General features: G+C 34.6%; 1 protein-coding gene across 1 annotated transcript in view; it reads right to left on the reverse strand.

The window, feature by feature from the left end:
* The window catches only part of LOC149165614 (ricin B-like lectin R40G2), a 139001-nt gene extending 132939 nt beyond the window's left edge, over positions 1-6062 (reverse strand). The window contains exons 1-2 of the mRNA XM_089429878.1: positions 5502-6062; positions 5279-5401 (exon numbers count right to left, since the gene is read on the reverse strand). Coding sequence (XP_089286004.1) covers positions 5279-5401; positions 5502-6047 — 669 coding nt within the window. The 5' untranslated portion in view covers positions 6048-6062. The remainder of the gene's footprint in view (positions 1-5278; positions 5402-5501) is intronic.
* Between the last annotated feature and the right edge of the window lie 20175 nt (positions 6063-26237).

Consider the following 26237-nt stretch of genomic DNA (forward strand, 5'->3'; position numbering starts at 1 on the left):
TGTAGAATAGCTCAAAAGATGTTGAAACAAAACAGCACTCTAGGCTCCTCAATGTAGCATGTGTAGAGGATGTTTGTGCATGCATAAATAGCCCATTCATGCCTTGGATAATATGATCAGTGCCTCAAGAAATGTGAACTACATCAAGGCCTATGTGATTGCTTTAAGAAATGTGCAAATGTATGAACAACTAAAAACCAAAGTATAAATAGAGTCCACAGCCGAAGTGTCACAATACATAAGGTGGAGGGGAGTCCATACAAGGGCATAGGCATGCTCCCAAATAGGTGTGTCAACTTTTACAACATGATCAACACTTTTACATACAAAGAAAGGAAGTAAATGAGATTAGACATTCCCTAGATCATGTGCCCTAATAGATCATGTTACCACTTGGTTTCTCATGCTCAGATAGGCAAGATCCATTCTTGTGATAAACCAAGAACAACTTAGAAAGGAGACCCATTGTCACCTAGGATCCCACTTCCCCTACTCAATTCAAGTGATTGTAAGTCACTTCAAGGGAGGCTTCATGTAATAAAATCTAGGGGTATAATGTAAAACGGGAATGATATCTTTATGTTGCATGTCTATGTCACATGGTTCGTGTTTGAGTTCACAATGATTAAGTTTGATTTAAATTTGAATATGTTAAGAAGGTTAAGATGAGGTTCACCATTAAGTTTGATTATATATAATTTAAAAATATATTTTAAATTATATAAATGAATAAATATTTAGGTATACATAGTTTATACTTTATTATTTTATATAATCCTTAAAATAAAATATAACATAAAATAAAAACCATGTATACCTAAATATTTATAATTCATTTATCTAACTTAAATAAAATTACTTTTATATTATATAATTTAATTCATAAGGCAGATAAACTTTCTAAGGCTAGCTTGCCACTGGGCGTTAATTCAGCGTGTACTTCTAAGTACCAAGTAGACACTCTATTGGTTGAATCTCAGTTTTCTATCTAAGCTTTCTTTCAAAGAGTTGTAGGTTGCACTGAATTTTAGTATGTGTCTACTAGCTTTCTCGAAAAATTAAAATCTCTATTATCAAAAATGAGTGTTAGTGAAGGGAATCAGATGATGAAAACTGGTAATAACATGTACCTAAGTTGCACGAAATGTTGAAACGTCTAGAAGTTTCCAAAACGAGTATGGCTGGAAATGTAACCCTTGAAAAATTGTAACATTGCCCAAAACGTCGGGCAAAACATCTCTTATATATATATATATATATATATATATATAGATAGATAGATAGATATAAGTTAATAACACATTATCTTGCAAAAAAGAAAGAATGAGAGCTATAAATGACATTTTAGAAGGAAAACCAAGTCTATATCAATTTATAGAGGCAAAAATCTAAAAGTAGCCTTTATAGATGAGGTTGTACATTAAAGGTTCCAAAACTAGCCTTTATACATGAGGCTATATGTGCTAAAACTGAAATAAAACGTGAACCAAAGATAAATATTTACTAATATTAGTAATCATAACAATCCTCATCCTCATCTAGGATCGCAGGAGGGGGAGGGATTCTCTTTAATCCCGAAGGAATAATTGTCGATAAGTATGCTTGGAAACCAACAATCAAGCTGAAGATTATGGGTTGTATTTGGGCCTTCTCTTAGCCAAGACAAGAGGAATTAAGGACATTTACATATTAGGAGACTCTCTCTTTATAATCCACTTATTGAAAACTAACTCTTTCTCTAGTGATAATGGGATCAATCTATTAATTTGCCGAATAAAAGGTATACTTTCCTCCTCCTCTGCTTCGCACCCCTTTCATATCCTAAGGTCCCTTAATGCGGAGGCAGATCAAATGGCCAATAAAGCATGCTTGTTGGAGGAGGGCATCACTGATATTAATGGATTGGTAGACAATCTTTCCATACCCTGATGTTATATATGCTTAGTCCCACCCCTCTCATTATTTTTATCCCTCCCCATCTAAATTGGAAACTATGGATTAATCCCTCCTCTCTGTTGTCATTCCCCTAGTACCTTCTTCTCCCTTCGCACAATCTCCCATGGCATAATCATTTCACCATAAAAAGTATTAACTATCCCATGATGGATCTCCCATGTCTGATGGCATCGGAAGCCATCAACAGACTCAACGTTGAAGCCCTCAAGTCTTGGGAGTATGCAGATGGATTATTTCAACGAAAGGCAACCCTGCTCGTCTCCTGCATGTAGCAGCTCATCCAAGGTACAGTGTTCATCTTCCCAGGGAAGGATTGGACGGGTCATTAATATGAATGCTCGACTGCATGAAGATAAGAGTCATTTCACTCAAAGGTTTGATGTTGAAGTTGCATGGGAACAATAGCAGTCTCGCAGGTTCAAGCTAGCCCCACATGATCTCACTAATGGGTAATTGGAATAAATGGAAGTCGAGAGGCATAGTACGCTTCATTCTGGCAGCTAAGTCGGAGTGGGGGCCCAAGCTGCGGCAATTTGATGGTGGGTTGTCGGGCTCAGAGCAACTAAGTCCGCCGGGAAGCAGCGGTCTTACTGCAAAAATTCTCTCTTCAGGATCGATTCTAGGTGGGGCTCGTTGGGCTCCAGCAATCGCGCAACACTTAATTTTCCTTCCCTCAATTCAAGGTCAAGTCCGTGGTCTTGGATTTCCTTTTCTATGTTAGCAACTTTGTTCATTGATAGGCTTAGAGAGCCCTGTCTTCTCTTGATGTTGGAGCAGTCTTCCTCTGCATAGGGTGTGGGCAACCATGGCATCGAGTTCATGGGGACGTCGTCAATCATGTACAGATCGAGGGAAGGGGCAGGAGCATAAAGTGTCCAATTTGTTGAGTGGCCCCTGGACCTAGGGAACTTGCAAACAATGCATCATGGAGCTTGCAGAGTTATGGACAGAGATTTTCAACCTCCAAGTGATGATCCACCAGCAGAGCACCTCTCTAAACAGCACTCTAGACACAATGAAGAACCAGCGCCAGAAGATTGCCAGCTTGGAGGACAAAATGGAGGCAATTCACAGCATCATAGAACATCTTCACGTTCAGAAGAATGAACCGAGCAGCCCAAAGGCAGATGAGAGTACAGAAATTGACATAAGCCGTCATGCTGACCTTCATGCATGAGCTTGATGATAGATGACTCTTTTTAAATGTTTAGTTTTTCTATCTAAATATTGTCAGATATATACTAATACTAGAATAAGAGTACTTGTAAGTTATGTGGTTCTGTGTGTAATGTGGACTCTGCTACAGCTAGCTCAAGTTAGTTTTGAAGTTTAAAACTCTCCTACAATGTAAATATCTCGGGATTTTGCCGCAACTGGGGCGCGGATTTAATGAAAAAGTACTCATTCTTGTTAAAAAACAATCCTCATCCTCATCCACAAAAATATATCAAAGATGCTTGTACAGCAGAAAAGGCAAAATTACTAGAACTACCAGAACTGCTTGAATCACCACTAATACCAACAGCAACAAAAGAGAGATCTAACTGTAATTTTTTTTAATAAAGCTAACTTAGGAGTGAAATAAACTTTAAGAAAAATGTTTAATTAAGCGTTTTTGGGCCACCCATGCCCTTCTTGGTCGCTTGAGTGTGCCCAAAATAGCCACTTCACTCCAAAACGTGGCAGTTTTTGACCAAAACGGCTTTAAAACACCATCAGTCGTAATGTACAGTGTTTCGAAATTGTGAAATGTCATATGATACAACTAACAACGTTTTGGGGAAGTTTCGGCCAAGTTTCAACATTTTGGTATGTTTTCGCCTTCAGTACCAGTCCGCCGCACATGAAGGAGTTTTGTGCAACATAGGCCTGTACAGATCCTTCATGTAATGGGTTGGATGAGATAGTTAAACAAATGTTTATTATTTGTTTTAAATTTTTGCTATACTTTACAATGAACAAGATCAGGGTAGTGGATAGATATGGTTGATGGCTATTGCCATAAGATATCACAAAGATAGGAAAAAAATTGGCATACAGAGTGTAACGGAATACTTTATAAGCATATATGGATTGTACTCATTTTATTCTACTAATAAACAGATATCTAATAGATATGTGCTTCAATTTCTCTTTGATCACTCTCAAGACCAAGAAAATTATATATATAACTGACTATTTGCCCCTATAATACCTCATCCAAAACCAAATGAAGGTCATAACGATCTTCGTGACCCGTGGATGAAGGAAATTGAAACTAAGCAGCTCAGCTCACGGACGAAAGTCCAAATGAAATATGGAGCAAATTAAAAGTAAGTTAGCAACTCTGTTCACTGATGATTATCCAAATGTCTTTGTAAACAGCAAGTGTAACTAGATGGTCTGACTTTATGAAATTCCAGCCAGGATGTTAACTACAGTTCAAATTAAGCATATTTTAATTGAGGCCTGCACCTGCTCCTTATGCTATTCTAATCGGCTTTTAATACAGAAGCAAAGGGTAAAAGGCACCTTTTAGATCCGGCCTCGTTACTTTGAGATCAGCGTTATCTTTTGAGCATGAGACCTCTCCACAAGTACACAGTAGAGCTTAATAAAAAGCATTTAAGATGGTGTAAAACAACAGTGAAGCAAATTACAGGGAAAAACGGTTCGATTGATCAACTGAGTCTTATAGAAATTCGAGATTTTAAGTTGAATTATTTTACATAGTTTATTTTGAAGGTTTTTCCGCCTTACTTTTTCGTCTCATTTGCCCAACAACAAGATCAAAATTTGATTAAAAAAAAATTACTGGATCTGGTTTTAAACAACAAAGATCAAAATTTGATAAAAAAAAATTACTGGATCTGGCCAAAAACTCCGAAGCTTATAATGATTAAACAACACCAATTAGAATCGCCAAAAATCATTGGGTTCAAGAACTTAGTAGAACTATACCGAAGATCGACTTTTTTACCAGATTTTAGACGACATTTTCCGGGAAAAAAAAAAGGTACTTTTAAGTCCTAATATACTCCACCTTCCGGAACTCACCCAACCCTGATAAGCCGTACTTTGCCAAACAATCTACGCACAAGAGGCGATGCTTCACTGCACTTAGCCTGGCTTGGTGATCAATCACTTGAACCCAAGGGCTTTGCTCTTTGAGAACCTCTCTTTGCAGTTAGAGTCTCTATTAGATATATTGATTTCGGGCTTCTAATTGATCTATTGATTTCGGACTTCTAATGGACCAAATTTTTCCATGATCTTTACGAAAATTTGCTGCTTCTTTTTTTTAATCTCAGAGACGACTAGAAAACACAAGCAAATTTCTTACCGGTTGGGTTTCTCCAAGTCCATGCTTCAGGGCCTGACCGGTTGCCTTATTGACCAGAGAAAACGAAGGATAGCTAGCCTCGTCCTTCACTTTGGTGCTGTATGTCTCATCCATCACCCATTGCTATTGAAGGTAAAAATAAAATCAGCAAACTCGGAAAATCAGACCATCGCAAATCCCATATAAAACATATAGAATTCCAGAAAATTCGTAACTAAAATACCTGGGACTCGTCATTGGGATTCGCATGGACCAAAACGGTAGAGCCATCACGGATCGCGAGCCAAAAGTCGGGATTAGCCTTGGTTAAAACCCTCACGACCTGTCCCCGCGGCAGAGCGAGCTCGCGTCCAGGCCGGCTAGGCCCGTAGCCAGGCAGCGCGATCGGACCCTCGGAAGTCCCACAGCTAGGTCGCGGGAACGAATCGGAGGGAGTGTCATATTCTGGTCTCTGAAGTGGACGATGAGATTCGTGGTGGACGACATGCCCAAATCCCTGATGAGCACGATAGTCTTCTCCTTGTGAAAGGGGTTGGTGAGCATGATGTTCTACCTGGGAGTAGGGCTGGGGCGGAGGCGGTGGGGCGTAATACCCTGGTTCTGGGAATCGGGTTCCCGGGGGAGGATAATATTCTCCGGCTCTGGGAGGAGGGGGAAATTCTGGACTCGGTTGAAAACCATGATGATGGTGTTCGTGTTCGTGTTCGCGGCGTTCTTCTTCATGATCTTTATGGTGGTGATGGGAGTGGTGGCCGGATGGAAATTCCATGAAGTTAATTACGGGTGGCTCTCAATCGATCCTTTCAGTAGCCAAAAGCAGAGAACGCAGTAATCCTCAATAATGTGAATGAATGGATGAAGGGGAAACAAAAATAAAGAAGCAATTTGCATCGAGCTGACATTGGATAAAGCCTAGGCTGGCACGTTATTTCGTAGCAGGTTGCTTCCGACCAGGTTTGATGTGTCTGTGACCGTTAGATTGGCCCCACATAGAACATCCAACCGTATCCATTAAGCTAATTCAAAAGTCAATTGGGAGGCGTGCAGGTATAATTTGGGTTTTTTTTCTTTTAATTTAGTTAAAAGAAGCGATTGAGTAAAGTTGCTTATTCGTTGAAGCCCACGAACTTGGGAATTTTAACCACTTTTTGGAAAAGGAAAAATAAGAAAATATTTTAACCACTTTTTGGAAAAGGAAAAATAAGAAAATATTTTAACCACTTTTTGGAAAAGGAAAAATAAGAAAATTTGAATATTAGGAATTTTAAATATTTATTTACGAAATTGGACAGATTTTTATGCAGTTGTCTATAATGCGATTTTTTGGAAGCTTTTCCGGTGGGTTTTTTGGGTCAAAATCCGGCAGCAATTTATTGGAATCGCAAGTTTGATAGCTAGTTTCTGCACAATCAAAGCGTTCCAGGGTTTTTCAGGGTGCTGAATCCAAATATGCAGTTAAAAACCATTTTAATTAATACAAATCAACATTTAACCTCAATTTTTCCCGCCGGATTCCGTCACCAAAATCTCCAAAAAGTCGCATTATATACAACTCCGATTTTTATTTTTGCCCAATTCTCTCTTGAGCCATTAACTTGTTGGTCCAAAAAAATTAAATATTTATTAAAGTGAAAAAATAATAAGGGTGAGATTACTTCGATTTCAAAAGCAAAATTTTATGGGGAGAAGTTGGTGATGGGACTTGTTTTCATATTGCTTGTATCTTTCTACACTATAGACGTATTTTAGAGATTTGAATACAAGTGAAACTACTTACAAATCGATTCCAAACACCAAAACTCCAGAAGCAGGAGGTTGGTGATGGGACTTGCTTTTATATTGCTTGTATCTTTCTACACTATGGTCATATGGATGACGCGTCCAGGGGTGAGACTACTTGCAAATCCATTCCAAACACCAAAACTTTGGTGATGGGACTTGCTTTCATATTGCTTGTATCTTCCTACACTACGGTCTTATGGGTGACGCCTATAGAGATTTGAACACCAGTGGGACTACTTGCAAATCCATTCCAAACACCAAAACACGGGTGAGACTACTTGCAAATCCATTCCAAACACCAAAACACGGGTGAGACTACTTGCAAATCCATTCCAAACACCAAAACTTTGGTGATGGGACTTGCTTTCATATTGCTTGTATCTTCTTACACTACGGTCGTATGGGTGACGCCTCTAGAGATTTGAACACCGGTGGGACTACTTGCAAATCCATTCCAAACACCAAAACTCTAGGAGGTTAGTGATGGGACTTGCACTAAGGGTGCATGGGTGACGCCTCCAGAGATTTGAACACGGATGGGACTACCTGCAAATCCATTCCAAACTTTCATATTGCTTGTATCTTCCTACACTATGATCGTATGGGTGACGCCTCTAGAGATTTGAACACAGGTGGGACTACTTGCAAATCCATTCCAAACACCAAAGGTGTATGGGTGACGCTTCCAGAGATTTGAACACGAGTGGGACTACTTGCAAATCGATTCCAAACACCAAAACTCCAGAGGTCGAAGTTTGTGATGGGACTTGCTTTCATATTGCTTGTATCTTCATACGCTATGGGTGTATGTGTGACCTCTCCATAAATTTGAACATGAATAAGACTACCTGCAAATCAATTCCAAACACCAAAACTCCAGAGGCCCAAGTTGGTAATGGGACTTCCTTTCATATTGTTTGAGTGAATTCAAACTTTTAATTAATTTGAAAAAAGAAAAATTTGCATATTTAATTAATTTAAAATATGGAATAGTTTATAAAAAATAAAAACAAAAATTCTAATTATATTTTATATGGCTTTTAAATTATTTTTTCTGCTATAAATAAATTTACATTACCGTGAATATTAGTTGGAAATTTTAAATAAAATCAATATCAATATATAATATAAAATTAATTATAAAAAATATAAATGAATTGTTATTATTTTTATTTATTATAGATGATGAATTGTATGCTTGATCCAAAAATCTGAAATGTGATTTACTAGAAAAGCTATCTTGAAAAAACATTACGAATCAGAAAATTATTTATTTTATTATTTTTATTCATAAATATATTTTATAAACAAACCTTTTGTATAAAAACATTTTTGTATAGAAAAATGTTTTTATGATCTATCACATGAATAAGTTGCTAACCGTTTCAAACCAATTACTTATAGGAGTTATCTTTAGTGCAATTTTTTGGACTTTCCGGTGCTAGAATTGGACGGAAAAAAATTGAGGTGAAATCTTGATTTTTTATTGTGTATATAAATTCAATATCCTGAAAAACCCCTAGACCACTTCGATTGTGTAAAAGTTAACGATCAAACTTTGTGATTTTAATAAATTCTCGACAAAATTTTAAAAAATTAAATCCAAACACCTTAAAAAATTTCAAAAAAAAAATCATAAAAACAACTTACTATTTATATATTTATTTTCTTTTAATAAATTACACATTATTAATATTATTAATATAATAATATATTAATATCTTAATCTAATGGTTTCAAACTTATTATTATACAACCTTGTGCATTAAAGATTCTGATATTTACTTTTCCAAGGTGTTCTCGAAGCTTTATAACTTGAATACATCACTGTATGCATTAAAAATTCTATTATTTATTTTTTCAACGAAACTTTATAACTTGAAAATTATACTATTTAGTTTTTCAACGAAAATTTATAACTTTAAGAAAGAAGTGGTTATGATATTAAAAAATATATAGATATAAATTATTTTTAGTTGATGTAGTTGAGATAAATGATGGTTATATTTTTATTTTGGATCAGGGTTGTTATGATATTTTATAGTTTTATATATGTATAGTTAAAGTAGTTGAAATGAATGATTATTGTATTTTTTGTATTTAATTTTTGTGATTTATGATGAATTAAGCAAAGCCTTTATGTAGAAATCATATAAGAGAATTTTTTGTTCTATGTTATAAGTGTGGTTCATTATTAGGATAAGATGAAGAGGAAGACTATGGCAAAAGCTTAAATAGAGAGCTATGTAGAGACATAATTTCAACTAACTGCTTTATTTGGTAATGACTATATTAAATGGCTTGTTTTTGAAAAATAATATTTAAATAATGATATTAATTTATTAATTTCTTAAAAATGACTAATTTAATGACTATATTAAATGGCTTGTTTTTGAAAAATAATATTTAAATAATGATATAATTTATTAATTTATTAAAAATGACTAATTTTTGAAAAATAATATATTCTTTATTTTGATCAATTTTAACAAATAATAGGTTGAAGTTTTAATTTGTAAATTAAAAATTATACATATTAATCAAATTAAAAGTTTAATATATTGGTGCATCTGGGGTGATTCAAGTGGTGATGGCGTGGAATGAAATGAAGTCTTATCACGGGAGATCTTGGGTTCAAATCTTGTACTACCCCTTAACAACAACAAAAAAATTTAAAATATTGAATTTAAATGAGAGTAGAACCAGTTTAGATCCATTTTAACTCAAACTTGAGGAAATATTTGCACCTCAAGAAATTTGATCCCTATGTGAGCTTGATAGATCTATAGTCTAAATTGGTTTAACTATTAATAATTAAAAGCTATAATTAATAATTTATTTATTTATTTTGTGTAATTTAGTTTAGCCAAAATGTATTAATTAATACTTTTAATTGATAATTTTACATTTTTACTTTTATTTTTATTTTTAAGTAATTTAACCAAGTCAAAAATGTTTAATTAATAATTTTATTAATTTATTTTTTATTTGTGTAATTTAGCTTAGCCAAAATGTTTTAATTAATAATTTTATATTTTTACTTTTTTTTTTTATGTAATTTAATCAAGTCAAAAATGTTTTGATAACGTAACATAATAGGACATTACAACATCTCTTCCAAACTAAGTTGGAGAGCTTGTATTGATGAGTCATGGTATTAGCTCATGATATTATAACAAAGTCTATTTCCAAGTTAATAAAATCCATAGGAAAATGAGGGTGAACATCCATAATTAAAAATGTTATTATATGGTAAGTACTAAGTTTTTATGTACTTATTAATGAAAGTTAAATATAGTTACAAAATTATTAATGAAAGTTAAATATAGTTACAAAATTATTAATGAAAGTTAAATATGGTTACAAAATTATTATTTTAATTTATATGGTGAAATAGATCTTAATTTATAGCTATTATTTATATCTTATATAATTTAATGTGATAGAGGTTTCTCAAAAGTAATTATAAAATATTTTGATTGTGAAATGAGGGATGGTTTATGGGCATGTGAGGTATTGTGAACTATGGTATTGGCTCATGGTATCGTAACAAAGTCTATTTACAAGTTAATAATATCTCTGGTAAAGTGGGCATGAATATCCATAGTTAAAAAATTTATTATGTTGTAAACTTATTGTAAGTCTTAATGTTTTCATGTAATTATTAATTAAATTTACAAATGGTTAGATAATCATTATTATAATTTATAAGGTAAATGGATCTTAACTTATAGTTATTATTTATATGTTATATAATTTAATGTGATGTGTATATTATGATTTTCTTTTATCTAAAAAGTTATTCATAATTTTATGAATAAAAACAAAATTACAACATAAAAAAATGAATTTTATTATTTTTAACATTTTACAAACAGCCTATAGTTTTAACATTTTATCATTATTTAATTGAGTAATGTTTACAAATCTTTTACCTTTTATAAATCATTTTATTTTTATTTAATTGAGCAATGTTTACAAGTTTTTTACCTTTTATAAATTGAGCATATTAATATAAATTCAAAATAGCATATTAATAAATTGTGTGTGTGTTTTTCTTTTTCTTTGTTATTTATTTTTTAGAATTAAGGTACCAGAATTATACAAGCTTTATATATGTGTGTGTGTGCGCGCGCGCATTTAAGAGGCCAGAGTCATGGCAAGAATGGATCATTTTTATCATAGTAAGTTTAGGGAAGCCTTGCAAATTGAAACGAGGCCTATTAATTTGAATAGAGAGATGATTAGAGTATAAACAGATATTGAATACATGCTTTGTCTTCCTTATTTTTTAATTATTATTATTTATTTTATAATTCATTTATTATTATTATTATTAATTATTTTATTTCTTTTTTCTTCTTATTATTTATTTTATTTATTAGTTTTATTATTTGGAGCCATTAAGTTTGGCCATATTATTTATTTTATTTTTATTTTTAAGTTATTTCTATAGGATTTTTTTACTTAAATATTAATAATGGGAAGAATAAAAAAAAATTATGATTTCTATTTATTTTATTTTTCAATTTGTTTTCATTTTTATTTTTTCTTAGTGTTATTTATTTTATTCACTTTATTAAGTTGACCTTATTATTATTTATTTTTAGTTATTTCTCTATAGCTTTCTTTTTTATTAAAATATTAATGATACTAATAATAAAATTAATTTAATTCATTATTTACAGTTATTTGTCAACTGTTATTAGTCAAAACTAATAATAATTGTTTAGTCACACCGAGTTGTTATATTATAATGGCTAGAAAGCATCTCTCTACATCTATTTTAATTTGATGCCAAGATCTGGTTCATAATCTTGTCCAGAAGATGAACCACACTTGATTCAAAAAGCGTCAACAAAAAATTTCTCTTATGTGATTTTCACCAAAAAAAATCTTAACATATGTATATATAAATTCCTAAAAACAATAAATTAATCAAACACTTTCATATTTTAACTTTTTTAATATATTTTTTAATTAAATTCAAACTAATAACAATTTCTTATCACTAATAAAAATCAAATTACAAAATTAAAATAATCATTTAAAAAACAAACATATTATAAAATTTACAATTTCAAAAATGTTCATTCATTACAATCCTCCCTTATTTTTAAAGTTTCTTACCAAACATTCATTTTCAAAGGATTAAGGTTATTCATAAAAGTTTCCTAAAAATAATCAAAATCTCTCTTAACAAAAACTTACCATGAATATAATTAAACTATAATTTTTATTAAAAAGAAATGATCATTTTATTATTATTTTTATTGAAAAAACTTATTAGCGAAGACAACTTTAGATATTAAATGGTTAATCTATTTCACATCTAATAAAAAAGGTAAACTCTTAACTACATAAAAACAAAACTTGAACTCTTAAAAAAGGAACTCTTATTGTACATATCCATAATAAACTATAATTTAAATATTATTGTGACGAAATCACAATTCAATTTTTAAAATATATTATTATAAATTCAAATTTTAAAATATATTATTATAAATATTAATTAGTTTACGTATTTAATGCGCATTTACTGTGAATCTTATCCATTTTCTAGAAGGAAAGAAACGGATGAATCAGGAAAATAATTATGTTGGCACAGCTTTTGTTCGAAACTATCCTCCAGTACCTCTGATTTTTACACATCTGTACCTGTCTCCTCTGATTCCTAATTTCCTAGCCACCTATTCTATCCCGCCAAAACAAGCCGATAAATCTTCAACTTGAATCAAACTGCCCGGGTTCTAACTTTTCTCGGGAAACCTTATATAATTCATTATTCGGTAGTCTAAACACATTGTTTTTCCCTGAAAATCATGGAAATTCTGGTTATATTTCGATAAAATTTGGTAAGAATTTTTCTAAAATGTAAATCATAGTTGTCAATTTCATTATTTTGGGTGCTTTGGAAGTTTTTGATGGTGCTGAATTTATTTCTACCATCAAAAACATAATTCAAACACTATTACAAAATTCTTTGAAATCATTTTGTTCAAATTCAACTACTTTTAATCTTGCGGACAATTACTCCCTCTCCATAAACAACTCCATTCATTACGGCCGCAAAGATTCACACTAGAACACAAGCGGCCGCTGCTAGAGTAACTAGAAGAAATATGAGAGTGGCCCATTTTGCACACTGTTTATCCGTAATGTATTTTCGGCTCCAATGGTGTTTTAAAAAATATTTTTGGGTATTCCCTCTGAAAAAAAAAATTTTTTTTGGGTATTGTCAGCTACATCTGTTTTGGACTCCGACTGGAAGTTTAGTATGTGCTTGAATTGGCCACTGATGCGAGCTTTGTCGGCTCTGTGATATTTTATTTGGGCCCAGTTCAGTTATATTACTTACTATAATTTTGTTTTTACTTTGAATTAAGTTAATGTAAATGTTTTTTAGTTAAGAAAATTTATAATAATTTAGTTATCAAATTAGCGGTGAAGACAATTATCTCTGGCTGCTAACTGCCAATGTATATTGACTCATCAAGGTATTGAGCTCCTGTCAAACAACACCACTTAGAATAAAGGGGCAGAGTTTCACTCCTCCCAAATGTCAAGTTCACTCCTGTTAGATGCCGACCAATCTTGTACCTGTTTTCTTAAATCCTAACCAAAAATAGTTTTAAGGCAACATACCTTTTTTTAATACCTAAAATTTTATCTAGATATTTAGTTTTATTTTATTTTTTATTTCTTTCTTTGTTATTCTCAATAATCAAGGAACACAAAAATACAACATAGCTATTTTCAGCTACAATAGTGTTTTAATAAAAAAAAAAAATGAGTATGGTCAGTTACATCTGTTTTGGGCGAGGAGGTTAGTATGGTACTTGTTGATGCTCAGCTTTGTGATCTCTGTGATTATTTATATGCCTGAAGTCAGTTATATTGCCATAATTTTGTTTTTATGCTGTATATGTCTTTTTATATTGTTTATTAGATTTTTTTTTTCCAATTTATTGATTTTTTTGTTGGTGTTTTCAGGTATCAAAGAACAGGTACATAGTCAAGATAGTCAAGATAAACATTAAATAGGTGGTTCTCAATAGAACAGTATTTTTTTTTTTCAATTTATTAATTTCTCTTTTTTTGTTTTTTATTTTTAATTACATGGTGAATTGGTAACTGCCAGTGCTAATTTATGGGAGACCCAGGATCAATCCTCATAACTGCCTCTATAGTACCAGGGGTACATCCAACTACCTGCAAGTCGATATACTAATTTCCCTTTTCTTGTTACCCTAAAGAATCAAGGAACCAGTAAAGCTCCCAATGGAACAGTATGAAGGCAACTTACACAAAAACATCATGTTGATAGACTTGAACCTGGATACATTAGATAGGCAACTCTCAATGGAACAGTATAAAGACAGTTTACAAAGAAGCATCGTGTCAATAGACTTGAACCTGAATTGAACCTAAATAGGGAGACTATCATTAAACTCTCCCAATCACCTAACCTGCATTCAATTGACTTTATCTAGATTTATCCAACAAAGTTTTTGCAATTTTCTTTGTTTTCACTATTGCAAAAATGTAATTTGTTGTAATAATTAGTGAGTATTGAGATTCTTTCTTGGAACACAATATAGATCAAATACTGGTATGTTACAGGCTATGGCGGAATTGTGTCCAAAATACAAACCTGAAAATTAAACATGTTCGCCAGATTTGTAAAGCTGCGAAGATATTTTGGACCCGGGTTTCTGTGAAGTACAAGGGGTTTTTTATTTGGTTTCTCCTTTACATTGAAAAGGCCTTTGTTTGGGGTTGCAAATAATTACCCACAACAGTCATGCACAGATAACAATGAATAACAGGTTAAGGCAACTGCGCTGATTAATTTGAGGCGGGGGAGATAACAATGAATAACAGGTTAAGGCAACTGCGCTGATTAACTTGAGGCGGGGGTTAGCCGTGCAGTGCTTGAAAGTTTGTCTCTCATAGCTTCTGTGAATTTTTACTCATAAGGATTTTTTTGCAGGCTTCGCAGATTGTTCCATGGAGAGTATATTATATGACTTGCTGAAGAATAAAGGCCATGTTCTAGAAGGTTCCAGAACAGGGCTCGAAAGCTTCTGGTAGAGGTTTTAGAATATTAATTTTTTTTTTCCAAATTGTTGAGGTTAGAGGTGTTTTAGGGAGTATAGGGAAGATGCAGTGTCTATAGTTTAAATATTTAAATGTCAGCGAAATAGGAAGATATGAAATATATCTTTTTTAAATGAAACATTAAATCAAAAAATAAAAATTATTTATAGATTAGTTTAAATATTTAAATGTCAGTGAAATATGAAAATATGAAATAATTTTTTTAAATGAAACATTAAATCAAAAAATAAAAAATATCTATAAATTAATTTAAATATTTAAATGTCAGCGAAATAGGAAGATATGAAATATATCTTTTTTAAATGAAACATTAAATCAAAAAATAAAAATTATTTATAAATTAGTTTAAATATTTAAATGTCAGTGAAATATGAAAATATGAAATAATTTTTTTAAATGAAACATTAAATCAAAAAATAAAAAATATCTATAAATTAATTTAAATATTTAAACTCAACGAAATATGAAAATATAAAATAGTTTTTTTTAAATGAAACATTAAATCAAACCATAAAAATAATAAAATAATAAAATATGAGATAATTTAATTTATTATTTTGTAATTTTGTTTTTATTATAAAATTATAATTTTTTTAAAAAAAATCATAAATATATATTACATCAAAATAAATTTTAAAAATAATGATTCATGCTGATAACTATGATATCTTAAAATATAAAATTAATCAACATATAATTAAATATAGAAATTTGAAATGTGTGTGTTTATTTTGGGGCTTTTTCTAGTCAATAACAATAAAATTTGTTAGAATTATAGTAGGGATTTGCTGAAATCACTAGTTTGAATTGTGAACGCTATACAATTCTGGTAAGGATTTGCAATAATTACAAGTTTGAATCTCTACACAATTTGATTTGCTAGGATCACAAGCTTGAGTTGTGAAGAATACTAAATTGGATTTGTTGGAATCACAAGTTTGAGTTGTGAACTTTGCACAGTTCTAGTAGGAATTTGTGAGGTTAGAGGTGTTTTAGAGTTTAGTAAGCTCAGGACTTCCCAGGAGGTCACCCATCCCAGAACTCCTCTGGCTCAAGCGCGCTTAACTGTGGAGTTTTCCCCACAATCAAGCCCACTTAGCTTGCTACCCCATTTGCAAAACCTTAGCAAGTATTGTGCCTCATGAACCATTCAATTAGAGATCCCTTGACTCTTTTTGAATTTAAGTACGGGGGTTTACGCAGTGCATTATATTAGATCATTTTGGGATTCAACTGCGTTAAGTAAGTCATTCACGTATGACCATTTCCATGAGAGGTAGTCGTAACTGACTAATTTCTCATGATTTTTGAATAGTTCACTTAGCACTCATTGCATCGGGTGATGCTCACAGGGGTGAAGAAGTGGGATTGAAACTAGTGAAATGAATCACATAGCATCAATCATCACTTCCGGGGGGCTTGCACCCGGTAACCAGGACTTCCCAGGAACTAAGTGAACTATTCAAAAATCATGAAAAATTAGTCAGTTACGACTACCTCTCATGGAAATGGTCATACATGAATGACTTACTTAACGCAGTTGAATCCCAAAATGATCTAACATAAAATTTGTTAGAATTATAGTAGGGATTTGTTGAAATCACTAGTTTGAGTTGTGAATTCTATACAATTTTGATAAGGATTTGCCATAATTACGAGTTTGAATCTCAACAAAATTTGATTTGCTAGGATCACAAGCTTGAGTTGTGAAAAATATTAAATTGGATTTGTCGGAATCACAAGTTTGAGTTGCGAACTTTGCACAGTTCTAGCAGGGATTTGTTGGAATCACAAGTTTGAGTTGTGATCTCTACACTGGAATCACAAGTTTGAGAGTTGTGAACTCTAGAAGCCATTTTGTAAGCAATGACTTACTTAACGCAGTTGAATCCCAAAATGATCTAACATAAAATTTGTTAGAATTATAGTAGGGATTTGTTGAAATCACTAGTTTGAGTTGTGAATTCTATACAATTTTGATAAGGATTTGCCATAATTACGAGTTTGAATCTCAACACAATTTGATTTGCTAGGATCACAAGCTTGAGTTGTGAAAAATATTAAATTGGATTTGTCGAAATCACAAGTTTGAGTTGCGAACTTTGCATAGTTCTAGCAGGGATTTGTTGGAATCACAAGTTTGAGTTGTGATCTCTACACTGGAATCACAAGTTTGAGAGTTGTGAACTCTAGAAGCCATTTTGTAAGCTCTAGTCGAGTCTGAGGTCTTTTTGTTCATTTCTAGATATTGGAGACAACACATAATTGAATATGTAACTACTTTTGTGTTTTTTAATGAAGATTAGTAGTATTTTTCCCTGAAAAGAACTTTACACATTTTAAACAACAAAAATTGTTTAAAGTAAATCAATACAACAATATTTATAGTCACTAAATTATTACAACACTTAGCCATCAAAACCTGGTACGACACTGATATGCCAGAAGGGCAGCAGGAAAGGGACATATTAAAAGCTTGGAATCTTGACCCTCTTGCCTTTGCAAAGGTCATCACGCGTCCCCCTAGCAGCCCCACCTCACCGTCCTCATGGTCCCTACCAGCTCTTAACTCTTTCAAGCTCAACTTTGACGGAGCAGCAAAGGGTAATCCTGGTCCAGCTGGCTATGGAGGAATCATCCGAAGTCATACAGGCGCTCCCATGCACATCTATTATGGCTCTCTTGGTAAAGACACTAATAATGTAGCGGAAATGGAAGGACTTTGGCAGGGGATCTGTATCGCTGAGCAACTTCACTTCTTTCCACTAGAGGTTGAAGGTGATTCTCTGATCCTTATCAATGCAGCCAAGAAAATCCAAGCAGGAACAGCTGCGGACAAAGTTGCAACCAGCTGGAGACTTTTGAGCAGGTTGGAAGCCTTGGCAGCAAAGCTTACAAATCCACATAGCCTATCCTTTCAGCATGTGCGAAGAACAGCAAATCAAGTCGCCGATAGACTAGCCAACCAAGGAGTTTCTCACTCATCAACCTTCTTCTCAGGATCCTTGGACATAGTCGAAGATGAACACCTCAAAAAAGACTGCATCACCTTGGTGCAAAAGGATCTTTCCCCCCCAGATGCGGGTGGTTGTTAGCTATACAGGGCCCATGGCTTGTCAGCAGGGCAGGTGTCCGCCCGGACAAGCCACGTACACCCAAAGGACATGCCTTAACCACTCCGGCATGCAGCATTCAAGGAGGGCAGTTAAATCTTGTTGCAGAGACGTCCCCTCGACATTCACTGCGTGCATTGAGAAGCTAACCATGGCTCTTCATAGCCGGAAGCTCTCGGACATTCTCCCGCATTTCTCGTCTGCACCTGTTCTGGTCTTGAAGGAAGTGGCGGAGGCTCACTGTTTCGGCTCTCCGTCAGGCTCTGAGAGCGACTGCGATGGTTCAGGAGCCATAGACTGGGGCAATTGGAAAGCTTCCAGGCAGTTTGGTCGTGAACCTGGTAGATTGGCGGTGCTGCAAACCTTCCATCCGCAGTCTGGCTGGGGGATTGGGCGTCTGGTTCAGGGGGACAATCTGTGTGTGCACGCTCGACATCCGCTCACTTTCAGAATGCAGCGTGAAAGGCAACGGGGCACCAGTAGGCGGGGCAGTTACAGTGGAAGAGCCCCTTCTCCCTCCTCCTCAATTGAAGATTCCTCTGAGGGTAGAAGGCCAAGAGGAAGGCCTCCGGGCAGAGGAAGAGTCGCGGATCCTCCGGAGAGAATGGAGTGCGGGCATACTGAGCATCCAATGGTTAGATACCGCCTACCGTGCACTCTGTCCAATTCTACCTTCTTCGTCACTGTTTCAGTGGAGCATTGCCGAAATCCGTGGGGTGATGATGATGCTCCTCATGCTGACCCTCAGCGGATTCCTGGGGTTGTCCCCACTGTGGAAATGGAATTTCCGGCCGTTGATATGCTGAGGCCTGTTCATGATCCTGGAGCTGGTCCAAGCGAGCCTGTGCAGCGCAATGCTGGTAAGGGTAAGGCTATTCTCCAGCCTCCCTGTTGCAAGATGGAGGATAAGCCACAGACAACGGAAGAAGACTAGTTTGTGCTTCAGGATTCTCAGCATGAATTTTTTCTCTGTCAGCTCTCTTCGCGACCATATATGTATCTGCACTCAGTCATTTTGTACTTCTGTCCATCTTTGTTATGGTGTCGGTTATCTGTTACTTCTGTTATGGTGTCGGTGTCCTCTATGTGTCTATGTTGTCTCAGTCCATGTGTCGGCTACATAAGTGTCACTCAGGTTCTAGCTTTTGTAATCCTGGTATGAATACTCTCGTGTTTACAGTCGGTCCCAAGACCAGTTTTACAGGGCCGCGGCCCTGGTGTAATACTGATGATGTAATTTTGCTCTCGCTGTAATATAATTTAGCTTAGTCTTATTTAGAAAAAAAAAAAAAATATTACAACAATATTTCTTATTATTATGTCACTTATATATAATTAAATTTAAGTGAAATAGATAACCACTATTCTACTCAACTACAAAAAATAACCTAAATTAACAAATTATATATATAATCAAACCTTATATCTTTCAGGAAAATATTATATATATAGAATATGGATTGCTTTGAGGTTTGATTTTTACTCATCCATGAGATTGTCCCACACATAAACATAAATCAAATTGTACCAATTAAAATAATTTAAAGTCAATTGGGTGACTCGCAAGTATAATTTGGCCCCCCTTTTTTAAAGAAATTCCGGAAAAGGAAGCCATTGAATAAAGCTTTTTTACATTGAATCTAGCGAAACCTTGGAATTTTAATGTCCTTAAGGACGACCTTCTTAACATGGTTAATGCTACCTGTCAAGCTGGGAACATTAACAGTGCCCTATCGGCCACTTTCATCGCCTTAATTCCGAAGAAAGAGAATCCCGCCACCTTTGGGGATTACAGGCCCATCGCCCTCTGTAATGCTCTTTATAAAATCATTTCAAAGATTATTGCTGAGCGCCTGAAAAAAACTCTCTGCTCATTCATTTCTCCTCAGCAACACGCTTTTCTGAAGGACCGGCTCATTCTCGACGCAGTCGCACTTGCTCAAGAAGGTCTCTACGCCATATCCTCCAAAAACTTGGATGCGGCTGCCCTCAAGATTGACCTTTCAAAGGCATTCGACTGTGTCAGTTGGAGTTTCATCCAAGTGCTTCTTGCTAAAATCGGACTCTCGCCGCGTGCCTGTAGTTGGATTATGGCTTGTGTCGAATCTGTTCACTACTCTGTCATTATCAACGGTATTCCATCTACCTTTTTCCACGCGGAAAGAGGGCTTCGTCAGGGATGTCCACTATCCCCTCTCCTCTTTATATTGGTAATGAACTCTCTCAGTTCGCATATCAACCTTGCAGTCTCACAGGGGAGATGTAAGCCGGTTATGATTTGTAAGGACATCTCTCTCTCTCACAATTTTTTCGTTGATGACATTCTTATTTTTGCAATGCTATGTAAATCCTCCTGGGCATGCTTGTTCATAATCCTTCAGAAATTCAATGCTGCTACCGGCCTCTTCATCAACAATGACAAAACAAAGCTGTATCATAACAACTCCAATCTGACCAACGCTCTCTGGGTAGCGGCTCGCTTTGGCATCAATTTGGCGCTCCTCTCGGACGGTCTCCCATATCTTGGTTTCCGGCTCAAAGTCAAAAATAACAAATTCGCTGACTGGATATGGCTCATTGACAGGTTCTATAGCAAAATCTCCCGATGGGAACACAGGCTTTTATCCCTGGCTGGCCGATTCGTCCTAGTTCAAGCGGTTCTATCCCAATTAGCAGTATATTGGGGTCATCTTTTTGTACTCCCTGCCAAAGTTCACAAAATCATACAGTCAATTGCTGCTAACTTCCTCTGGGGAGGCCACTCCTATCAATCTAAAATTCACCTTGCAAGTATGGATCTTATCACCTCCCCCAAAAAACATGGAGGCTGGGGCCTTATCAACATGCGGCGTTTTGGCAACGCGCTCATCGCAAAATCTATGTACAGGGCCTTCTTCGGGAACAGCCCATGGTCTGCTCTCATCAAACAAAAATATTTGAAGAATCGCAGCTTAGTTTTTTGGCTCAGAAGATCCACTCTTGGGATCTGCCATGGTTCTCCCATCTGGTGCTGCTTCCGTAAGAATCAGCGTCTCCTCTTCAGCTTTCTCAAATGGACCTTTTCTTCTGGCTCCTCCGTCTTCATTGCACTCGATCCCACCCTTCACAATCTGGAATCTCATATCCCTCCGCCGCTTCTTACCTTCTTCCACTCCAGGGGCATCTTCACCTGGTCCAGGCTCATTGACAAATGGTCCTCTCTATCTCCCATCTGGAAATCGGATCATCAGCTTCAGTTACCCCTCCCCCTCCGCCCCCTTTGGTCCTCCGCCACCCAACATTTCTCTCGCCTCAACATCCTTCAACTGGGCACTCACGACTCCCTCATTTGCTCCACGGACTCCACTACCCACCCCATTACCGTCAATCGACTCTACACCGCCCTCTCTCACAGGCCGCCTCCACCCTCCCTCTTTCCACTCAAGCTATGGAAAGCCAAATGCCCTCTCAAATCAATTCTGTTCGGCTGGCTACTTTTTCACGACAGGAATTTAGTATGGGATGTTCTTCAACATAGAGGGTGGCATGGTCCAAGCCAGTGCTGCCTTTGTCGTTCTCAATTGGAAACGAACATCCACGTGTTCTTTCAATGTTCTGTCTCCACTGCCATTTGGAGCGATCTATCTTCGACCTATGGTTTTCCTGTCCTTTCTTTCCCCTCGGTCAAGGAGGCGTTCTCTTGGTGGTCTACACAGCGGCCCTTCTGGCACGCCATCTTCCTCCTCACGCTCTGGCATGTTTGGAAATGGCGTTGTTGCTGTGTTTTTCAGGATCAACTTTCTCCTCCTGCGATCATCATATCCTCTATTACCGGCTCTCTGCCTCTGGATTAGTTTTCATTTCTCTTCGGCCCCTCTCTTCTGACGGCCTTCCACTGCCGGATCGTCCTCCTCCTGCTTCCTTTATCATCGAGTTCCGGCTCATGCTATCTTCTCAGTGAATATTGGTTTCTATGAATGTTAGCCACAGTTCTCCATTTTGGTCGGCCGATGATCAAGGACATGTATGTGTATATCTGTATCTATGGTTTCTGAACACTTATTTCCCCATTTTGCTATTTTTCTCATTAGATCGACCATGAAGGAATTGATATATGATCGATGGTACATTCCGATCCATACTACCATGTAATCATCAAATGCTTATATGACCTTAATATAACATATATAGATTTTTCTTCTGGAAAAAAAGAAACCTTGGAATTTTAACCACGTTTAGAAGGAAAAAATCGACTAATTAGGAATTTTAAAAGCTTATTACAGTGAAAATATCGAAGATTTAATTAATTCGAAATTTTAATTAGTTTTTAAAATGAAAAATTACGTATTTGATTAATTTGAAATTTTAATTAGTATTTAGATGGTTTTAATTTATTTATAATTTAATAAAAAAAATTATACTTTGTATGGCTTTTTTTATATAAAATTATAGTAAAATATTTGTTGCAAATTTTAAATTGATTTAAATATTTTTATAGAGTTTTGAATAAAATTAATATTAATATAAAATATCATTATTAATTTATAATATAATTTTTATAAAATTGTTTGTTTATTATTTTTATTTCTAAAATTATTTTATAAACTAATTATATTATATTAAAAAATCAGGCGATTTTGATTTTGTATTTCCAAATCCATAATATTAAAATATTTTGAATGATAAGGTTAATTTTGATTTTGTATTTCCAAATCCATAACATTAAAATATTTTCAATCTATGCTTTGGGCTAACAAGCATAACAAATATGATTCATTCTATTAATTTTATTTATAAAAAAATATATTATAAACAAAATTTTTATACAATATATTTTCAATCTATGCTTTGGGCTAACAAATATGATTCATTCTATTAATTTTATTTATAAAAAAATATATTATAAACAAAATTTTTATACAATATATTTTCAATCTATGCTTTGGGCTAACAAATATGATTCATTCTATTAATTTTATTTATAAAAAAATATATTATAAACAAAATTTTTATACAATATATTAATGTAATGGTTAGAAATTTATTGTTATACAATTTTGTACATTGAAAATTCTTATATTTACTTTTCTAAGTTTTATGAAAGCCTTATAGACATTACAATTGTATGCTTCATAATCTCAATTTACTTGCATGTTTCAAAAGTTATGTGCATATTCTATTATGTTGTTTATTGCAGCCAAGGCAAATTTTTAAGTTATGGTGGTCGGGCATATTATCTTGATGGGGCGCCTACTCCAAACAGTGTGAGGTCTAGTTGAGACTTCATACTAGGGAGACTCCTTGTGTTGGCAGACTTCCAACACCATCAAAAATTGGTGCTAGAAGGAGGGCTAGATGATAAGTTGAACCCATGAAGTTTGTTTTGAATCTCCCATCTTAAATGGCTTCTTCTCAAATCATAATCCCAAGGTGGTTTTCTACAAGTGGAAATCTTATAGTACCCGCGGAACAAATTCATGACTTGTCACATTTGAAGTTTAAGTGGCGAGGATGGCACATCTATAGTTGAACATACACTTCAGTTTCTTAAGTTTTGTAAGTTTCATCAAGTGGATTGTGAAGATGTTGCTTGTAGATTATTCATCCTCACTTTTGAAGGTCGCACTAAGCAATAATGTCTTACCTTTCCAAATGCTTCTATCCATTCATTTGAACTTTTCGAGGAGCTTCATCAAGCTTTTGACAGGCACAATTATCAAGATGTTTATATAAGGGTTAGTTGACTTAGAATGAAATCCGATGAATCGTTAGAAGATTTTCTTGATCGATTTCTTCATCTTTGTTATGAGATTCCTAAGGAAGATGTGGATTGGGGTTTCATGAGTGAAAATTTCCAATATTTGGTTCGAGGCTCTATTGCATAATTTGAATTTGAATCATCTTCAAGCCCCATTCCAAACTCTATTGTCAAATCTCATCTCAGTCATGAGGCACCTCAAATGCCAGAGGAAGAATCTGATGTCCCTTTTGTTCCTTCTCCTCCTTTTCTTCACTGAATAGAGTATACTCACGTATTGATTTTAAAGTTGGGAAACTTGAATGTCATATTGTTGATCCACTTATTCAACCCTCATTTCCTTCCCATGATCAAGATCTTATCCAGAGGAGCTTTGAATTTTCTGACACATTCATAGAGCCTAATGTAAAGGTTGATCCCTTGATTTCCCAAGATGACATTAATGCACATAATCTTAATATTGAATCTGATCTGATTGAAAGCATTGCCTCTTCAAAGGATACCTTTTAGACTTTATCATTTACACCATATGGCTCCCTATTTTTCGATTCACTCAATCAACCTACTTCATCACCATTTTCTTCCAATACCCTTGATTCTCAATTGGTTGGTTCAAGCAGTGATCAGATACAAGATGTATACATTTCACAAGTTAAGGAGCAAAAGGATGAATATTCATTCTATCTTACTTCTCTTTTTCAAATACATCCATGTTTAGATGATCCTTCCACATTTTTAGTTGATCAAGAATCTTGTGATCTTGGTGAGCATTCAAATGAAATTCGAGCCCTTGATCAAAATGAAGGTTTAGGCAACCATCATCGTGATAACAATGACTCCACTGATATAAATGGTGATGAGTACCCAAATTCATCTGTCGATTTCTTGATTTCTCAAACTAACTTGGATATGTAGGATTTTGATTTAGAATTCGATATGATCATAGAAGAATTTGTTACTGGAATTTCTCCTTCTCGCCCCACTTTATCCCTTGATGCATGTAATGAAACAACAAATGGAGAAAATGTGCTATGCTCTTTGGATCCATCATTTGATGAGCTAGTTTTCAAAGCGACACAAGGTCATGAGGTTGTGTGCGAATAAGAAGGTAATTTAGTTATTGAGCATTTATTGTGTAATTTGTTTGATGATGGGATGACCAATGAAACCATTGATTCTAACAATTGTCATATGATTCATAATGATCTTGTTGAAACAATTGATGATAGTTGTCTTCACACAAATGCTTATTTGACCATGCTTGCAAAATTCAATCATCCGACATTTGAATGTTCAAAGTCTTGTCAGGAAGTCCAGGCACTTCATCTTCTGCTGATGGTTATGTCAAGTTCTCGCAATTCTGATAGGATCTCTGAACTAGGTCAGATTAGAATTATCTTGCATATTCCTTTGCTCAACATTTTTCATTGGATCTAAGCTCGCCCCTGAAGTATTTTCAACGTTATCGAGTTAATCTTCTTAATCCTCAAAATAGAGTTAATAATTCCCGCAAATCCCTTGTGCTAAAATCCGGTTTGGAATGCATATCTAACACAGATGTACATAGCATTTGTGAAACCTCACAAATCAACACATGTTTACCTTTAAATGATAGAGGAACTCATGTGCTAATTGATGGATCTTATTGGCATACTAACAATTGTCATCTCATTTATTATTTTCCCATTGGTCTATCTAATGATATTTGTTGGCTTAAATTTGTTGATTTCATTAAACCCACATTTTTTATAATTCACCATCATACCATTAGGATAATTGTCAAGTAGTTGAGGCACTTCAGTGTTTGTTGATGGTTAGTCAAGCACTCGTGACTTTGAAAAAAATCTTGAACAAGATATGGTTATCCCTTTCTTACAAGATTCTCCTCATAGGGCTAATGCACTGATTAATTACCTATCTTTACAAGAATTTCAATCTTTTCAAACTGGTTGTTTTCAGTATCAAGTTCCAATCTCCGACTAGTTGGAAGAATTGTACCTCACAAGTTCCATTGTTAATCATAAGTTCCAATTTTATCTTGAGCTTAATGAAAATATGGATGAACATGCATTTGCAAGCTCCCTTCGTCAAGGTAAATCTACAAGTTGGATAAAGCAAGTCTTTATATCACATTGTTTTGCTTGCAGACAAGACCTTTAGTTTCTTGTGTAAATTGTCCAGGTAAAGATCTTTATCTTTGTAC

This window comes from Pinus tabuliformis, chromosome 5_1 (genome assembly GCF_031772625.1).
Source record: "Pinus tabuliformis cultivar Carrire ecotype Pingquan chromosome 5_1, CPIR1, whole genome shotgun sequence".
In the NCBI taxonomy this organism is placed as follows: domain Eukaryota; kingdom Viridiplantae; phylum Streptophyta; class Pinopsida; order Pinales; family Pinaceae; genus Pinus; species Pinus tabuliformis.